The following is a 20,226-nucleotide window of genomic DNA, read 5'->3' as shown; positions in this document are numbered from 1 at the left end:
CCGACCAACGTTGGTCACAAACTGTCGATTGTTCTCTGGAGAATGCAGCAGGCCTATTTAAGACCAATCAGGCCCATTGTTAAAAAAAGACTACAGACAATGATAACCTTAACAATGTCTCTTCCCTGTATTTTATTACCATACCTCACTTTGGTGTTGTCTGTGATGAAACCCAACTTATCCAGTTGTGTCGTATCATTGGAGCTAATGCTTCAGTGAGAGGACTTGCAATCTCCTTGTCGAAACAGTGGCTTCAATCAGCGGGTTCCCTTTATTGCCCACTTTTAACCCTTTGAAGGTTTTTGCCATGCATGTACGGCGGCGGTTTTCTGTCCCGCAAGGTCTTTGCCGTACTGGTACGGTTTTGACCCTCCGTTTGAAATTTCGCACCATAATGACGATGCGTGCTCACTGGGAGGTGCTGCCACCTCATAGGACTTACAAGAAGCGTTTGAAATTTGTGCTACCTTCTTGGGGAGATAAACAGAACTGATTTATAGCTTAAGCGCGTCGCGCAGACTGCGGCAACACCCCATATGCGGTTTCGGTTTCGCTGCGTGATCGCAACGGAGGCGCACAAAACGTGATTTTTCTCTTTGTCGGCAATCTCTCGCAGGGGCGGCGGAAGTTGATTTCTATCTTGATTGGCGCTGCTCTTAGCTTGTTTGTCACCACTGCTCACGAGGTATTCTCGCTCTCTGCGGCAACGTGCTTAAGCGAGAGGGTGCTTCAGACCTCTGCCCAAGGCAGCCGCACGCGGATACGTCGTGTGCGCCAACACAACTCGTCGCTCCAAGAGGAGAACAGACACGCATTTTAGGTGTGCAGACTGCGATAAGGCGCTGTGCGTAGACCCGTGTTTCAAGGAGTACCACACTCTGAAATGCTATTCAACATTTCGCAGTTCTGAGTGATGCCAACACCAAAATACTGTTCCTAATTTTTTTTTAGTATTTATTCCCGACTTTATACATTTTGTACATTCAAGATCTGCAGTAAAGTAATTTGACCACCTGGGAAAGTTCTTTTCAATATAATTCGACCCTCAAAGGGTTAATCAAGCCTTCATCTTCCTGCAACCCTCTTGTTCTGAATTTGCATATTAATCATGTTTTACAAAAATATTGTTAACTACCATGTTGCTGATTTCAGCTAGCATTTGCACATCCAGCCAGAAATGAAAAGCACTATAAAACCTTTTGCATTGCTTTTTTATGCAGTGAGGAAGAAGTATGCTAAGCCTGCTCTCCCTTTTTGGGCTATCATCACTATAATCCTAATTCTATCCACATTTGTGACAAGCTGTATTATGTTTTGGTGTGTCTTCTACCCAAGAAGACGACAGGCACTGGTGAGTGCAAGTTTATTGAGCAGTGTTCTCTTTGCAAGTGCAGATTTAAAGCTTTATATGTACCCGGTACTGTATTACAACCACTTGAAGGGTTTATCTTCAAGTCATGGCTGCGAAGCACTGACCTTGAAACCTTTTACGGCACAAATTTTTTAATAAAGTGGAGTGACAGGTTTTAGAGCCAGTGAAGTTCTGAATGCGGTCGCCTCATTGTCCCCCTTCCTCAACGCCGAGCGATAGCAGCATGGCCTCTTTATTTTTCCAGGGCTGTGTGAAAGTATATCCAAAGCCTACATAATGACAGTGCACCTTTGTTTCCTTATTGTGTCCCATCTTTACATTGCCGCATAACATTTTTACCGTGGTAGCTGTTCTGGATTTCTTCAGCTCTTAATAATGTCTCCATGCATCTTTCTGTAGGCCGTGCCACAACACTAGCCACCTTAGACAATCATTGTACTTCAGGTATCTCTTGCATGTTATGTAAATGTTTCCTCAATGTTTATAGCAGTCGTAAAGCTCCAGCACTTGCGATCAAAAGTTCTAGAGCTAGCACATTTCTTTTTAGTATATAGCCATTATTGCAAATGCTGGTTTCTATGTTCAGTAAATGAGGCTGACATAGTAATAATAGTCATAGCAATTAGTCATGTCTCTGATATCATGAGGCTAACACAATAATAGTAACCACGGCTATAAGTCTTAGCAGTTCATCATAAAACAAGCCATTAAAGAAGCTAAGCTAAGTGACAGCTATCATTGTTAAGTATAACACCAATGTTCTGCTCTCTCTCTCTCTCTTTTTTATTTCTTGTGTGTTCCTTTGCTGCACTGGTACCCATGTAGCAATTTTTTGAGCTATTTTGACCCTGTTTAGAATAACAGCAGAACAGTTGGCATCAGGCTGATCTTTCCGTTTGCATATCCCCCTGTTCTGTTCAACTTTAAAGCTAATTTTTAATAGTATATTCAGCCACTGTGTCGGGCTTTGCAGGCAATGACGCAATCCAGCCCTTGTGTGCCACCATCGTTGGGTCCATCTCCAGGTCCAATGGTGTCAGGTGCACCTGCCCATTCCTACCTAGAGGCATATCCTCTCGTACCAGGTGCATCCACATCTCTGACTTCACTGAACACACAGCGGAGGGGCTTTCAAGAAGAGAGAAGTCCTCCATATCCCAAGAACGGACTCCACTCCGATCATAGCAGTGCGTCGCTGCCCCAGCTACCAACAGCGTCAATGCCATCTGCACCACCTCAGCCATTACCCCCTTATGGCAACTGAACAAACATGGAATTGCCATGGTGGCTTAGAGGCTATGCCAAACTCTGCTGCTGTGTTAGAAGTTGCAAGATTTGACCCAGATAGGAGCACAATGCGAAAATGCTGCTGTGGTCAAGCAGAATGTCCCTGCCACAGCCACCAACAGCACCAATGCCATCTGCCATTCACAATCCTGACATAAAAATTATGCAGATCCATCCAACGCACATGTTAGAATCTATGTGAAGCGAAGATTTAGTGAAGTGGTTATTGGCGTGTCATGCGACTAAGTGTGGTTCATTCTCATTAATGCTTATGCACCGCACAGGCCACAAGCTATTCCGAAATGCAAACACCAAATGAGGCAGATGCAATGTGAGACGTCGACGCAACGGTGTCCCGATGACGAAGGCAATTTATACTTGTGGACAACATGTTTCTAAATACGTTTAGGGATTCTATACTCCTTGTGCAATAGTGGCACATACCTATTGCGGAAGCTTGCCCAAGAATTTGGGCATGCCTTGTGGTGCATAACCATTGGTACATACCAATGGCCCAGGAACGGGGTAGTACAAATGTAAGAATAAGAAACTCAAAGGAAGCCATTAAATACTGTGCGCTATTCCATTAAGATGCCTGTGTGCTTTAGAGATACCTATGAGCTGACACTATATGGGCAGGCTTTGTGCTGTGATTTATTGTTTTGTTATGTAGAACCGAGATCCATTCGCTGGCACTACTTTGTCAGTCAGCAGGCAATGCTATATAAGCCAGTTTTCTAGATCCTAGTTCTCATGCCTATCATGTGAGAAACTGATGACCGATCAATGACTCATGCCAAACAGCATTGTGGCAGGCAAAAACAGTTTTGCTTTGAAAATTCCTTACATATTTCTAAGCCGCATTGCTCAAAACTATGCCAAATGTTGTTTTAAGGCAGGCCATTGAAAGCAGCTTTGTATTTCTGTTGAGCACTTTTTATCGCCATGAAGTTTCCTCATCGTCGATAATCCCCACAAATTGGGTCCTTGGAAGTGACACAAAGTAGCTTCAAATCAGGATCCTTCAAATTGCCCTAGACCGCATATGCAAGCAGTATTTATGGATGACCCATATTTTCACAGGTGGTCATCTTGTCAGAGTTGCTTGCGTGGTCTTTTTCTACCCTTTTCGTGCCAGCAGTCCTTTTACCAGCTTGGGCAGGTGATATCATTTCTATTTAGAACTTTGCCAAATCAAAACTTCTTTTTGTATCCATTGGCAGCCATTGTTACATTGGGTGAGACACTGCTTTTTTTCTTTTCACAGCTATTTTTGTGCTTATCTCCAATGCCTTCACCACCCAGGCATGTCTCTTAGCTTTTTAAAGAAAAAAAAGAAACCTCTCTCTATCTCTGTGCCTGGACTGGAAGGGTAGGGGCTATACGCTGAAACAATCCTTTGTGACAATGATTTCACTTTCCTGAGTTGCTTGGTTCAGCACTGTTACGGTGACAACTACCTGACGACTTAGGTTTCTGCCATCCTCCTAATCAGCACATTCATACAGTATGCCAAAATAACGGTAATAGAAAGGCAGTAAGCACACCCACATGCTTTTTTTTCATCACTGTTACAGTTTTAGATAATTTGCACACACATAAGACACCTAAGGTTATCATTCTAGAATGCACTCCCAATGCCCAAGATTCTTGTCTGTGCATTAAAGTGATGCTGACAATGTAGCGACAATCATACTGCAGCAGCACCAATAATAATGTACAAGTCCCAAAGCAATGTCTGACATTACAAGAAAGAAAATAGTGAAGAGTCGTTCAGTTACAGCATTTGTTCCCACAGGCAATGAACATGTCTGCTTTTGCAGGCACTCTTGGTTGGCGATGTAATAACGTGATCGTAACAGTTCTCCCTTGATATGCACCCTGCACTTCCAAACATTCCAGCAACTTTTAAAGCAGCTGTATTGACACAGAATAATTGGGTGCTTTCCAGTTCCATTATTTTCTATCACTCTGCAAAATTAACTGTTACATTTTATTATCTCGAAGCTGCACCATAGGCTATGAAGATGCCATAGCAAGCAGCAAGTGAACACCAAGGATCGATGCGGAACAGCTAGCTCACTTTGCTCTAAAGCAAAGGACAGTGCCGAAAGCTGAGGACTGTTGAGTTTGGAAACGTGAAAGTGATGCAGCAATCTTTTTTCCAAGAGTGAGATAACGACACAACATTGGAAGCCTGTAGGGCAGAAGTGGGCACAGTAATTCCTTGCAAAGGGGCCACATACCAGTCGTGTATTATTGATAAAGGAATCCTGCACTGCTATTACCACCTGGCTCTAGATAAAACATTTCAACAGGTGGTGGTTCCAAAAGGTTTGTGTGACCAAGTTTTGAATTTGGACAAGAAACTGCGATTCTGGCAGCTTGGCAGTCTTTCCTAAAACTGAAATAGTATGCGAGCGTTTTTGTCTTATGGCCCCCCATCAGGATGCCAGCCTGTGACTTCCTGCTTGGCAACAGTGGTGTGGCCTCTGAGCCCATGACAAGTCAGTCGCTTTCCTGATTTTTTTAGGTGATGTCAGTACTTGTTCGGTTTTTGTAAGTGAGTGATAGTGCAGATAATAGGGTTTCCTACTGAACTTAGGGGGGAGAACTCTGGTGCTGTGATTTTTTGGCTACCATGGGAAGGATGGTTAGTACATGGATTTGTCTTATAGTTGTTCTTGCGACTTGAAACGTTCTTGTGGCCTAATTTACAATTTGTCTGCCTTTATAGGTACTGTCTGAAACATGGCGTTGACATATTTCCAGCTCCGCAATCGCTTCCGGCGTATACACTTAGCTAAGGCATAGCCTTTTAAGATCTGCTATTGTTACTGGAGAAAGCAGTCACTGGGGCATGTATTTGAGCCCCACCTATTGGCCTGAATTTCAAATCATTCATATTTACATAAGTGCAGAATGCAATAATACACTGTGCATGCGTAATCATTGCAAAGTGTTGCATTTATAGCACAATATTTCTTTGCAAATTGAGGAAGGCGAAGTTTAGGCAAATCCATGTACAGTTAAACCTCGACATACTGAAGTACTTAAAATCGGCAATTTGTTTCGTTATATTGAAAATTCATTGTATTGAAATTTGACCTTTTATGCAAATAAGTACAGTCTCTGATCGATTTTTCTTACTTGGAAAGGGGCCACGAAATTATATGAATTATCGGGCAATCAAAAAACAGAAACTTGAGTGATAAAACAATTTATTTTGATGAATTTGGAAGTCTGCAATAAACGATATAGTTTCATGCCATGCCGATGGTATATTCACATCAGCGTTACGAGTTAAGCGAAGCCAGCCTCACTTTTGCATGCGCTCCACCCCCGCGGTTGATAGCATCACCCGCACTGGGACGACGCTATCATGAAAAGCGTCGGCAGTGGGGAGTGAATGCTTTGTCTGCCGCTCGCTCCAATGGGTCATCGAAACTCGAGATTACGCAACCTCCAATACTAAACGCTCTTGAAGACAGCTTACATGATGCCACGCTATCTCGGCACGCCCACTCTCTGCACGCAGCGTAGATTCTCTAAAGCGGGGTGCGCTGCTGCCGCTCAGCTGTGCTTACAGCCATGCGTAACCATGGCGAAGACTCGCACCAGTAATTGCAACGCATGTCAACTTAACCTAACTTAACCGCCCTTCGCGCGCTTGATCGCGCTACCATGAGCTTGCTCCCCTCCTCCTCTTTCCCTTTGCTTGTGCGGGAAGGCGGCACTCCTGGAGCCACCATATTTCTTCTCTCTCTCCAACACTTCCACTTGCACCTATAGCACAAAGTGTGCGCGTGGCACAATAGGATCTTGTCGCACTTGGACTTTATAGGAACATGATGCGGCTCTACTTCGGTGGTCGCGCTTGTCGCGCCGCGCACAATTTGAGGTGCGTTTGCAAGCAGCCTCTTGTAATTCAGTCATTTGACCATCTGCATCCGTGGAAGTTTCCATTTATTGTCTCGGCATTCCTTTCCGGCGGAAGTGAAATTTTGTTTTACTGAAATCGCTTACAAACACACTTCGTTACATTCAGATTCTAAATACATGGTGTTCTATGACAAAAGGTTATGAAAAATTAAATACTTTGCTATATAGAGAATATTGCTATATTGAAGTTCGTTATATTGAGGTTTGACTGTACCAACCATCATTCCCATGCCCTTTGAACTGCCATGCTTGCAGATCCTGTAGACGCTAGTGCCACAGTTATCTTTAGCAGTTTTTGCAAGAGACTCAATGGTGCAGATGACACTGGCAGTACTGTGGGCAGCTGTGACAGGGACATACTGCTATAACCAGAGTAGAGTCCATCGTCTGAAAATGGAGGACTCCTCTGTTCCTGGATGTCCTGTTGTGATGCAATGCAATTGCACCCTGTATGAGAAGATGTGGTTCTTTGGGGAGCAGGGGCGTAGGCAAGCGCACCAAACGTCGCTGGACCTGACGAAGGCACACAGGGATGTGGTTGTAGCGTTGCCTGCAAAGCACGACATGACGACCGAGTAGTCTTGCGAACGAGCTCTGTGGTTATTGAGAAAGAGGGATATGTAAACTCGAAGGATAGAAAGATCAGCCTGTTGCGAACTGCTCGGTCCTGTTTTGCAAGGGAAAAAAAAGGAAAGAGCAGACAAAGTTGCTACCATTTGATGATGGAAATAATGAGCACTAAAAGAAGGAAAAGGTGTGATTAAATTTTACCGCCTGTATTGAACCTCAGTACCACAGTTAACAGCAGTAGCTGCTCCTCTGCTCAGCTGCTCGAAAGAGTTCCTTTTTTTTGTGGCTCATTGCTGCAACTTTTAGGAATAATTGCATTGTTACAACATTAGCCTTATGCATAGCTTGAAGCCAGGCTGAGGTTGATGCTGTTAATTGTATAACCTAGGCTCTGCTTTATTCGTTCCGTATATTTGTGTTTTTTTTTCAAACTTCCTTTCAGCAGTGTGTGTCTGAGGTATAGTTAGCGTGACTTTCCAGTTCACTGTGTATAACATAGTTGCTATGTCCACAAAACTAGTGCATGTTCGTTTATGTTAAGGGCATCCACGCCAGGCACCAATACAAATTTTGATTATGTACACTGGAAGTTTTAAACAGCTGTTCAGGAAACCTTGTACCACAAGAAAACAAGAAAGTGCGTATAGACAGACAGTTCAGGTCGTTTTCTTAAAAATGACAGAGAATTCCCCATGCAGACCTTTCAATATGTGCTGCTGAAAATGGAGCTCCTATGGAGCCGCTTCTACAGCTTACGAACAATTTTTCTTCTCTCTTCTTTCTTTACTTGCTGCATCATGCATTTCAACTAGCAGTTCTGCATGCTCTGCAGTTCCCAGGAATCCCTGCGATTGCATTGCTGCTGGCTATCTGTGCGCCACAGGCAGCACTTTTGATCCAGAGGGAATGCTAGTGACACTTATCCTGGTAAGGGAAAGGAGAGTGGTTCCTCTGCAGAATTGCATGCTGGCCTTTCATTCTCATTTTCAGGTTTTAAAGCCCATAGCTTTCTTTGGCCACCATGAATGTTGGGCTCTGGTCACATAGCTTGTTGAGACAAAGGGCAGCGTGTGAGCTATCTGACCGAGTTGGAGAGTGCATTTCTTGCTGAATGAAAACGGGCTCTTTGAGATGGATGTGCTTCTGCACGAGAGCTGTGTGAAATCTGAAGATTTACATGCGGTGTTGCGTTACTCCACTACCTGGGCACGACGCATTTGTCAGAGCTGCGTGTCTCTTGTCGAGATGTGCTGTTTCGCCCTGCCGGTTCCCCCAATGTTTCGCTTGAATATTTTCCCACAGTGCGTGGGATCTGCGGTATTTTAAAGTGAATGGTTGGAGTGACATCCGGGTTCCGTGGAGCAAACGAGCATAGAGGGAACTGCAGGTGCACAGCTGTTGTGATGCTGTAGTCGCAATGTCATCATTCAGTTGCGACCATACTGGTGCGGTCGAGCTTGCAGTGGCAGTTACAGTGCTTTGCAATTGCTACTTGAAGTGGTTTTAAGTGGTTGTAGTACTGGGCTCATTAAAAATGTGATTTGCACTTGCGAATAGTACACTGCTGCCCCAACTTATGTATGCACATTATCTAACACAGTACCATGCACCAAAATATGGCACAGCCTGTTACAAAACTATCAAAGTTATTATGATGAGACTCCAGGGGTATAGAAAACTTGGTGTACTTGTTCCTTGCTGTGTAAAAAGTATATGAAAAGTTTTCTAGCGCTCTTCATTTGTGACTGCAAGCACAAACTTTAGCAGAAATCAGCAAAACTGCAGCTAGCTGAAAACGTATTTATAAATTTTGTCTATAAGCACTCAAATGAAGAACAAAGGGATCTCAAAGAGATGAAGACTTGAGTAAACTAGGGCAAGTAACTCGGCTTGAAGCCAGTGTATTGTCAAGAGGACTTGGAAGTCTTTATGTTGAAACATTAGGTCTTTACTAAGGTGTCTATGTTGTGGATTAGAAAGCAATGGGGGATAGTTGATATTATGATTCATATTAAGGGGAAAAATTGCTACAGAAATTATGCGAATTGCCTACTAATTCATAAGCATTCTTTGGCTTGGCTGTTACTTAGCATTTGCTTTTGTTTCCCCCATTTCATTTTACCTAGTTTATGCTTGTCTACCCACTGCTGTTTAATTTACCTCAAATGTAAGTTGGGCCACCCCCAAATTTCAAATTGGCCCACCCCCAAATTAAATTGGCCCACCCTCAAATTTCATTTGGGCCACCCTTAAATTTCAATTTAGCCCAAACCCAAATTTCAAGTTGGCCCACCCCTACTATAGGTTTCATGCATTTGCTATGGAGCCCTATGGATCCCTATGGGTAAGGTGACATGCTTATTGCGTTACATACATGATTTTGCACACCAAATTGCCGGGCTACTTGTCAAAGAATGCTTACACATTAAAATGGAGCTGAGCAGGCAGTGTGATGTGTAGGGCAAGCAAGTGGTGGTCTATTTAGAGTTGCACATTGGGTTCCAAGGGAAGGCAATTGCAGTTAGCGGCAGAGAATCGGGCTATGTGATGAAGTTAAGAAATTTGCAGGCGCAACTTGGAATTGACTAGCGCAGGACAGATGTAATTGAAGATTGCTGGGAGAGGCCTTCGTCCTGCACTGAACATAACAGGCTGACGATTATTATGAAGGTGTCCAAAGGGCCGCTTTTATGGGGAAACGCTGCTTTCACAAACGAATAAATAGAGCAAATTTGGAACAAGATTGACAATACTGCTGAAAATATTCTACGAACTTCCATGGTGAGGCACATTGCGAAAAAGCAAGTTATGTTTCAACTTGTGAGAAAATGCATTTTGGACAATTTTCAATTTTACAATGGAACCCACTGATGCATCGTCACACCAATCTGCTGACTATAATTAAGTCATCTCTTGGCAGAAAAATGTTACAAGCTCCCTAGAAGTGCAATCTAACAATACAGCTGATTCAGTAGATCTGATTCAGTGTTCAACACGTCACCAGCGGACGTTGTGTTTGTACTAGACTTCTGGCACTCCTCATGCGGAGAGTTTTGGTATAGTGTGGAAAAAGCACCAAGTTTTCTAAAGCCCTGCAACCTGCAAGGCTTTAGAAAATGACTTTTTCTTTGTTTTAAAACTGATATGACATCGCCTTCTTCATGGCTACAAATTTGCCATTGATAATAACCTCCAAACTTTGCTATTTAAGAAGTTAATTAGTAATTAGTTAGCTAATCAATTAGCATGTCTCACACTTACTAACATCCACTGCAGCCTCCCGTTTCCTTCTGAAGAGGTTTTCCTTTTTTCTCGAAGAGCCTATTTTCAATAATTTTTGAAAGTGTTTGCTGAAACACCTGGTATTCAATCATTAATTAACAATTGCACCATGCACTGAGTGCATGGTGCAAGAAACCCAGGTGGTCAAAATTAATCTGGAGTCCCCAGACACCACGGCATTCCTCATAACAATATGATAGTTTCGGCACGTGAATCCATAGTATCTTTTAAGCCTCAGCTCAGAGATAATGTTTCATTGAAAGGACTTGTAATTCCCATGCCAAAACATTAGCTTTGAGCTGAAGCTGCCCTTGTATGCCCTGTTTTAAGTGAAGCATCTTTCTGCACCCCCTTCTTCTTAATTTGCATGTTTAATCACATTACGCTGATATTAAGTGAACTTCTCTATTGCTTATTGCTGCTAAAGCTTACATCTGCACTTGCGATAAATAGCACTTTAACATCTTTTGTATACTCTCTATGCAGCGAGGAAGAAGTATTCTAAGACCTCTTTGAGTGTGACAACTTTCGTCGTATTAGCTGTCGGTGTGCCACTGACCATATTTGTAGCATGTTGCGCCATCTATTGGGCTATCTGGTACTATGGAAGACAGCGCGCACTGGTAAGTTGATGCAGCAGTACACTTTGCAAATGCAGATATCATTTTTTAATGTGTCCAGAACTTCAGCCACTTGAATGGCTTGGCTTCAAGTGGCTTCAAGCTAAACCTTTCCATATGATATTTTGAGTGATCCTTTCTGTCTTTTTCATACTTTATACCATGTCTACATTGTGGCCCATCATGATATTTTTACAACAGCAGCTGTTTATGGTTCCTTCAGCTCCCAAGGTATTCATGCATCCATAAGCCATACTGACTACCTTGCACAGTCTCTGCACGTGCTTAAGGTATTTGCCAGGAGGTTGAGTAAATATTTACTCAATGTTTCTATAACAGTTGTAAAGCTACAATGATAGCAGTCGAGAATTAAAGTGCTAGCATACTTCTTTTAACCCAATATAGCCATCAACAAGGAGCTGGTCTATAATGTAGCAATACTATTCCAATACTATTCCTCTGTGTGTTTCGCCAGTGGTCAGTCAGAGCAGCACTCTGCCCACTTATTCCTGGTGATCAATCGGTCATGAACACTGAATGATAAGAAACATAATTGTACAAAAGTAATCCTTACATTATTATGCTGACCCTGTTTTCTGTGCTCGATATTGTGAGCATTATCATCACATTAAAAGCGATCCCACACATGTACCACAATGTGACCTCAAGGTAATAGGAACAAAAAAGTGATCATAAGGGTCCCTATTTGGGGAATGTAAACAAACCAATTGTCTAGGTCTGACATTCATGTCTGCAAAGCATTGCCTAATGTATGCCACAAAGATAGCTGAATATGCAAGCACACTTCTTGGTAGAGCCACTCTCCTCTCCTTACCAGTAGAGAAGTCACTGGCATAGCCTCTGCATCACATTCACTGCCAACAATGTACAGATAGCCAGCAGCAATATAACTTTTGGATCCCTAGGAAACGCAGAATGTGCAAAACTGCTAGTGTAAAAGTGTGATGCTGCAAGAAAAGAATAGACAGAAATAAATTTGGCTGTTTCGCCCAAAGGGTGAAGCATGGCAGCAATAGCAAGGTTTAATGTTGTGCTTGAACTCCTCAGATGATGTTCTAACTATATGTGGATGCAACGGGTTGGTGCGACGTGTTGGAACAATGCCCTGGCAGCTACTAGGCGTCTGGCGACGCTGGCATGGTGAAGAGCACTGCCAGTGGTGTTGCAGGCATCACACGCTGATGGTGCAAGATTTGAGACTGATGGGAAACCATTGACAATAGTCAGCTTCCATTGTAGTATCAGATGATGTTAGTCTGACATTCGCTGCTCATTCCACTCAAACCAGCACATATGCACAGCAGCTCAGCAGGAACACCAGTATGCTAAATAGTGCGTCTGGGCACAATGCTCATGCCAGCAGTGGAAGGCAGGATGCTGTCCTGGCTCCACCACCAAAGCAATCGAGTGCACCGTTGAGGGTGCATCTACTTCGCATCGTATCTTTTGCAGTCAAATGTGCACCATGCTTCTGGTGGCCCTCTAATCCTCCGTGTGCGTGGTGCGCATGCGCCGTTGATAAAGAGCACACAACAACCCCCCGTCAACGGTGCACTTTGAGTGTCCCTATAATTGCTATTGCTGTAAAAAGGAACTAGGGGTTGTGACATAAATCTCACATGGCCACTTGACTGATTCGGAAGAAAGTAAGGAAAGAATGTCCCTAGTGGGTGCTGGTGGAGGCAACGGGGGAGAGCCTCTGCTTGAACATCTTGAAGGGGCAGCGCAAAAAGACTACGACAGAAGGCAGGAACACACAGGACAGCGCCATGTTCCTGCCTTCTGTCGTCGTTTTTTTTTCGCTGCCCCTTCAAGATGTTCAACCAGTACCAACTCGCCCAAATGTCGATCCTTCTAGAGCCTCTGCTGCAAGGTGTGCAGCTCACTTCCTCGCACCAACACCTCACATCATTTCGTTTGCTTCTATCTTCGCTATTACTAAAACCTTTTTAAACATTCTTGCGGTAGAATGTTTCCAGGATAACTGTTTTAACTTCCAGTGTTTAACTAAAATTGAAAATGGAGCCTGATGAAGGCCCCTTTAATATAAGCAAACATGCATTCATCTCGTAGACAAAGCAACTATACTATGGTATAATAAACTGTAAAAAATGCACTAACTATACCTCAGCCATCATTGAAAGCCAGCATGGAAAAAAGATGGCTGATCCCATGCTTATGTAGGAATCTCTATTAAGTGAACCTTTCTTTCATGTTTAGGGAAATGTCTTGCAAACCTAATGCTAATGATGCAATTGCTTGCACAAAATGATACAAATGCAATGCAATGTTTATGGAAATGCAATGGATTGATGAAAGTGTTTTTGATGTAGCTCTGGAGAAATGGTTTTTGCGCTAGAAGATGCGGACAGAGAAATGGAGTACAGGACACATGATGCGCTTTCAGTGCAACATAAATGCAGATAAGTTTATTGCATGCAAAAGTCATGTCTGTTGGTTTTTTATTGTGATAGCAATTATATGGATACTCCAAGCGTATTTGTGCCATTGGCATCACTGAGAGGTTCCCTATAAAGTCCAAAGGCGATAACACCATCACTGCACACGCTAAGCTGTATGTACAAGTAAAAGTGTGCAAGGGGAGCTGACGAGCATGGCTGAATCTAGCCCATGCGAAAGGGACAAAAGCGGAGAGGAAGCGCACAGTCTTCCGTTGCACACGAGGCACTCAACGTTGTAAGACATTGGAGAGGGAGGGGGGTGCGGTGTTCTAGTCTGGTTGCAGCTGTGCATGTGGTGGCTGCACACAGTTGCGTGGCTGTATCTTGAGAGTGATCTGCATCGGCGGCAGTCTAGGTGCTTTGGTCGCTCATAGCTTTGTGCGTGCTGTGTTCTCGGCACTCATTTTGTATTGAAGTGATAGACAAAACAAAGATCACTTTGCTCACTGCTGCTGCGTTTCCTCATGCCAGCGAGCGTCTGCAGGCGTCTGTGGTCATAGAGTGTGATGTGCTCATGTTTGCTGTGGGTGTTGTTGACACCGTGCTTGTTAATTTAGTTAGCAAGCGAATGCTTACAAGTTGATACAGCTGATAAAAGTAATATCCTTAGTCTTCGTGGCTGTCTCCTAACTTTCTATTGCAATCGATGCTTTGCCTTTCCTGCGAAACTGTGACTCTTTCATCACTGCACATCACTGCCACCATTCACAAGAGAGTTTCTTCATACTGTGTATCTTGAGGAATGTTTGTGTTTGTAATTGCTAATGCATGTTCAATTAGCACCATTTCACATGGTTGCAGGGGTGTCATGTCGTGACTGCAGGTGATGCAGTGAGCTAGCTTCTGCATTGCACCTTCTGTACTGTTTTCTTGTTCTTGGTGTTGTGGAAATTGCACTATGATGAAAAGCAGAGTGCGCATTGAGAAATACAGATTGTAACGAGTAACACTCGGTCTCAATTCCTCTGGCGAACATCTGGTCAATCGCACCAACAGTTCTCGATGTGTGGAGTGACAACAGGGTGGGGTGACAGCTGCAAAATGAAGATGCAGCTGTCAGATGCAAAACGAAGATGTCTTCCATGAAGCTCGGTAACTGCTTGTTCTCCAGTTTTCATAGGTCGATGTAGATGTCTTTGGTAAAAGACCTACTGTACTTTCAAGTCATGGCTCTTGTAGCTAGGGTTCATTACCCCGGACGCCTACACAAGGAAGCACAAAGCAAGAAAGTATAGTAAACCCTCGTTTTAACGAAATCGCTTTATTTAAAATATCACTTCCTTCAGAGTTTCTCATGTTTCCACGTTGCTATGGCTCTCTTATAACTTCTCCGCTTTAATGAAATGTTGCTTATAACGAAGTGAATTTCCTGTTCAGATTAATTCGTTACAATAAGGGTTACAACTATCTTTTGCATTGCTGATGGTCTGATATAAAGACCATCAGCAATGTGACATCCACATCCCCACAACTCGTGAAACTCATGCATCAACCATGTCGTCTAATAGGGTGCACTTGGCGCCCGTGTCAGGTGGTAGCGACAACTTCATTAGGCTGAATACGAGATCTGTGGCACAGTCTTGTTCTTGTAAATTGCCATGTCAGCACACAAATCGCACTCAGGCTTCCAGTGGTGCGCCTACAGGAGACCGGCAATTGGCTGCAGAACTGCAGGTCATGTCTCTCCACTGTCCATGGCCTCCACATGCCATTGTTACACTCCTGCTTCCAAGTGTAATGTTTACTGCACTACGCACTGCTTGCCCAAGGCTGGAAAGCATCATTGTTTTCTCTTGCATTCGTGAGCTAGCATTCACGTGCATTCTGCATGACACTTCGAAGTGTAGTGAAGACATTCTTGTTCTGCTTGATGCTTCTGTTTTTTGCACACTTGATGCATGCTTTGGTCTCATTTTGTACTTGACGTGTTTTGACATGCAACAACTGACCTCCACACTCGGGTGCTTCTGTTGCTGACTTCCTTCGTGCCTCTCAATGCCCCATGGTGCAAAAAAATTGAAAGCTGCAACAGCATTGTGACACCGTCTATGGTTACCCAGCCTTGTACAGAGGCAAGACTAGTGGGTAGTAGCCTACTGAGTAGTGTGGTGGTGGCTAGTGGCCTGGTTGGTAGTCAGGTGGGTAGTAATGGGCTTGTTTCTACTTGGTCAAGATCGCAGCCATCAGTCGCAAAGTGGGAGGAGGAGGCAGAGAAAGCTTCACTTTGAAAAACAGTTATCAAGGGCTAATAAAGCAGAGCTTCATTGCCGCGAGTTATAGTGCACGCTGTTTTTCTGCCTGAATTTGAGCTATGCATAAGGCTAACATTGTAACAAAGTAATCACTGCAACAAGTCACAGCAGTCCGTCATACAAACAAATAACTGAAGAAGCTAAGCAGAGGAAGGAACAGCTACTGCTGTTAACTGTGGTGCTGAGGTTTTGTATCAGTGGAACTTAATCATATTCTTTTTTTTTTCTTTTTTTGTGCCCTTGCTCTCCATCATCACCCACGGCAGCAGATTTTTTCTGCTCTTTTGCAGAATAGTGGGGCAGAGCTGTTATCAGGCTGATTTCCTGCCCTTTACCTCTACATATCCCTCATTCTCAACTACGGAGCTCATTCAGCCATCATGTCGTGCTTTGCAGGCAATGATGCAGTCCGGCCCCTATGTGCCACCAACATTGGGTCGAGCTCCGATTCCAGGTCCAGTAATGTCAGGTGCACCTACTTGTAGCCACCCAGAAGCGTATCCTCTCATACCTGGTACATCCACATCTCTGACTACCCTGAATACACAACAGAAAGGCTTTCAAGAAGAGAGAAGTCCTCTCTACCCCAAGGATGGATTCTACTCTGATTATAACAGCTCGTCGCTGCCCCAGCTGCCCACAGCAACAATGCCATCCGCACCACCTCAACCACCGCCCCCTTATGGCAACTGAACGAACTAGCATCGCCTGGACCTTCGTGGATGCAATGGACTGGCCACGGTGGCGCACTCTGCTGCTTAGTTGGAAGTTGCAAGATTTTTCCCCCCATGGGAGCACAATGCAAAAGCGACTGGCAAGGGCAGCATGTCCCTGCCAGCTGCCCACAGCACCATTGCCATCTGCGCATTTGCTTATGACGACAACAACAAAAAAGTTGCTGATAAGCACATTTGCTTATAACAGACCACAAGCTATGCTGAAATGCAAGCACCAAATGAGGCAAATGCACATTGTGAGACAATGATGCAGCAATGTCATGAGGACAAAACCAATGTATGATGCTTCCTTGACTTAGGCAATGTGAAATAACATAGACAGAGGGAAAGAGAACGCAGATGCAGCGCAGTATGATGCTTGTGGACGACATACATTTAAAGATATGATATGCCTTGGGCCACAGTTTCACATACCAATTGCGGAGGGTTTGCAAAGAATTGGCACACACCCATTGGCACATACCCAATGACCCAAGAATGGTGCAGTGCTACAAATACAACAAATTTAGGAAAATCAAGGAAGATGTTAAATATTGCGCGGCATTAAGAAGTATTTCTGTTTTAGAGATACCTATGAGACGACTTACATGTAAGTGCTTTATGTCATGATTTAGTGTTTTGTTAGGTAGAACAGAGACGCACGCACTGGCACTACATCGTCGGTCAACAGGCAATGTAGTATAATGCTGGTTTGCTATATCCTAGCTCTCGTGGCTATGCTAGCTCATGCTAGCTCTTGCTTAGCTCTTGTGACTGATGAACGACAACCCTCGCCAAGTGATGCTGTTATAGGCAAAGAAAGACTCCTTTAATTATTGCTTATTCACTTAGGACATGTTCTTCAAACCAAGAGACATTTGTTAAGCCACATTGCTCAAACCCATGCTAAATGTGGCTTAAAGGCACCCTGAAACACTTTTTGAACATAGCAAAAAATGTGGCCGATACTTTAATGAAGCTCCTGTGAACACGTGAGCCAAATAATATTGCACTGCATACAGCAGGAAATTTACAATCTCTTGTCAAAAGCAGGAAACAGTTGCTTGCTCTTGCATCCACAATGTCGTCGTCAAAAGCAGTTGGCACACCAATGCTATTGGTTGATTTCATTCTCAGTAGTGCACAGTCGCTGACTTTGAGTTAAATAAATGCAAAATATGTCTCCCTTCTCAAAATGGCAGAAATATTATTTCATCTTTGCACTGCGTGTGGCTGCGTCTGCTGTGTGTAGCTTTCAAGATGGCTATGGCGTGCTGCATAGCGTAGTTTACTGCAGCTGCCAGGAGGTGCAAGCTGCAGCTGCAACAAGTACTTTTGCTGCTGCAACTCAACTTTTAGGCCGGGCGTTGCCTTCTTGGCTTTTCCACTGTATAGCTTCCAGTGTGGTAGTGAAGACAAAAAGAGGGAGAAAGCCGCGTATCGGTGCCTAACACCAATTATAGTTGAAGGTTTTGAAAAGATTGTGCGGCATGAGATTTGTGAGACAATGTACTTTAATAGTGAGGCCATTCTATGATTAGTTAAAAAAGTGTCTTGGGGCCCCTTTAAGGCAGACCATTGAAAGCATCTCTGCATTCTTGCTCAAGCACATTGTATATACCATCAAACTAGCCTCGTGGTCGATGACCCATACAAATTGGATCACTGGCCAATAATAGTCATTGTCAACAGTCATTAATAGTCATTGTGAAGAAGGCTCCCGTGCGAAAGCTGAAATGTATTTTATTTGAATATACTGTACCTTGGTCGGCACTGTGCATTTTATCGACCATGGGTCCCTGAAACTGACAAGAACTAGCCTCAAATGAACATTCTTCAAACCACACAAGCGAAGTGTATTGTTGTAGTCTATGTTTTCCTGGTGCGTCATCTCATCAGAGTTCCCCATGTGGTCTTTTCCTACCCTTTACATGCCAGCAGTTCTCGTACCAACTTCAGCAGGTGATGTCACTTCTATTATACAACCTTGCAGAATCAGCAAAGCTCCTCTTTATAACTGCTGGCAGCCATCATAACATTGGGTGAGACACTGCCTTCTTCTTTTCACCTCTATTCTGCTCTCGGTTCCTACGGTCCTTCAGTCGTGTCCCCATGTGAAGTAACGTGCAAGTTGTTCTATGCATATTGGCAAACTTCTCAGCTCTTCAAATTTCCCCTCTCCCTTCTGCCCAAGAAAGTATTGGGGCTATACTCTGGGACAGTGTTCTTTATGACGATGCTTTCAATTTTGTATGGCACGCGGTTCAGTACGATATTTCACGTAGACAACCTCTTGATGATTTAAATGGCAAATCTGGTGATTTTTCGATATCCACTGATCTTAATAAAATTCTGAATGCATTATCTTTTTCGCTCTGATTATCTATGCCAAACAGTATGGCTGCAAGTCATTTAGTTTTCCTGAAAATTAATTTTAAAGATTGGTTGCGTTCCCGACTCATGACTTTTTACTGGCCACCCTGTGTTTGTGACATAAGAGACTACTCTGCCACTGTCGCTGAAATCGCTGCTGTCTAGTTAAGAAAAGCTGTAAAAACTCCCTGTATTGTCAGGAGACATCATCAGCGTCACTTCTTTGGCATTAGCGCCACATGTACTGTGTAGCATGCATTCGGTGTGTTTACATTATAGTAGTGTACTGTATGCTTCAGTATCTTGTTTATTGGTTATTTAAAATTATTGATGAATTTCTAAGCAAATTGAACCACCCTACTGGTGACAAAACTGTCAATGCCATTTGAAAATCTCAATCTCCTAATATGATAAAAGAAATGCCGGAGTTTCCCTTTAAGGTTTCAGATATCCACACGATCAAAGCATTCGCACAGTATGCCAAAATAATGGTGATGAAATTACAGCATGCCCAAGCACTTGTTTTGTCACTGCTGCTGTTTTAGTGAATTGGGATGCATTTAAGACCCCTGCGGTTGTCATTCTAGAACGCAGCACAAACTCTCAAGCTTCATGTCTTCTCTGCGCACCAAAGTGACACCGGCAGTGCGATGACAGTGATGCTGCAATTGCAGCAACAGTGACATACAAATTCCACAGCAAAGTGTGTCTTTACAAGAGAGAAGGGTGTTCAGAGAGGTTCAGGTATAGCACTTGCTTTCACAAGTAATGATTATGGTTGCTTTTGCATGCAGTCTTAGTGGGCTGTGTAGTAATGAAAGCATAACAGTTGGCTCTTGACACCCTCTTCTCTTCCAAGCACTTCCAGAGTAGCTGAATGAATGTAAAATACTCTGGCAGAACAGTCGTCGTCCATCACTCTTCAAGTTAACTTTTAAATTTTATTGTGCCAAAGCTGCACCATGGGCTATGAACAATGCGCATGGTGCAGCTTCTGACTAATTCTTATAGCAACCTAAGGTTATTTACTAAAGCATACATAGCACATGAAGGTTGTTGCATTGTGCCCTCATTGGGATTTCATTGTGTGACTTCCTGCTTCTCAACAGGGTGGTGTGATCTCTGAGCCGCTGTGGCAAGTCTATCGCTTCCACAGTGTTTTAGGGGATTGCAGTATGTTTCATTTAGTTTGTGCAAAGGGAAGTAGCTTAGGGGATGCAGATGTCATTGATACTGTAGGCAGCTGTGGCAGGGGCTGCTATGACGAGCTGAATCCATCTTCAGGGTACGGAGGACTCCTTCATTTCTGGAGGCCCTTCTGCTGTGCAT

General features: G+C 43.6%; 1 protein-coding gene across 7 annotated transcripts in view; it reads left to right on the top strand.

The window, feature by feature from the left end:
* Positions 1 to 20,226, top strand: part of LOC142560408 (uncharacterized) — a 40,784-nt gene that overhangs the window by 9,102 nt on the left and 11,456 nt on the right. For 3 of the 7 annotated variants that reach the window (XR_012823364.1, XR_012823363.1, XR_012823362.1), the window contains exons 3-4: positions 10,940 to 11,076; positions 16,205 to 18,566. The exons of 1 other annotated variant lie outside the window; for it this stretch is intronic. Coding sequence is in view for 2 of the 6 variants with exons in the window: in XM_075672496.1 (XP_075528611.1) it covers positions 1,221 to 1,357; positions 2,346 to 2,636 (428 nt within the window). In the remaining 4 variants the exon portion in view is untranslated. Of the gene's footprint in view, positions 1 to 1,220; positions 1,358 to 2,345; positions 3,250 to 10,939; positions 11,077 to 16,204; positions 18,567 to 20,226 lie in introns of those variants that run through there. 3 more of the 7 variants (XR_012823365.1, XM_075672496.1, XM_075672497.1) reach the window with 3 other exon arrangements.

This window comes from Dermacentor variabilis, chromosome 10 (genome assembly GCF_050947875.1).
Source record: "Dermacentor variabilis isolate Ectoservices chromosome 10, ASM5094787v1, whole genome shotgun sequence".
In the NCBI taxonomy this organism is placed as follows: domain Eukaryota; kingdom Metazoa; phylum Arthropoda; class Arachnida; order Ixodida; family Ixodidae; genus Dermacentor; species Dermacentor variabilis.
Note: the sequence above shows the minus strand (reverse complement) of the source record. Positions and strands in the feature narration are given on the sequence as shown.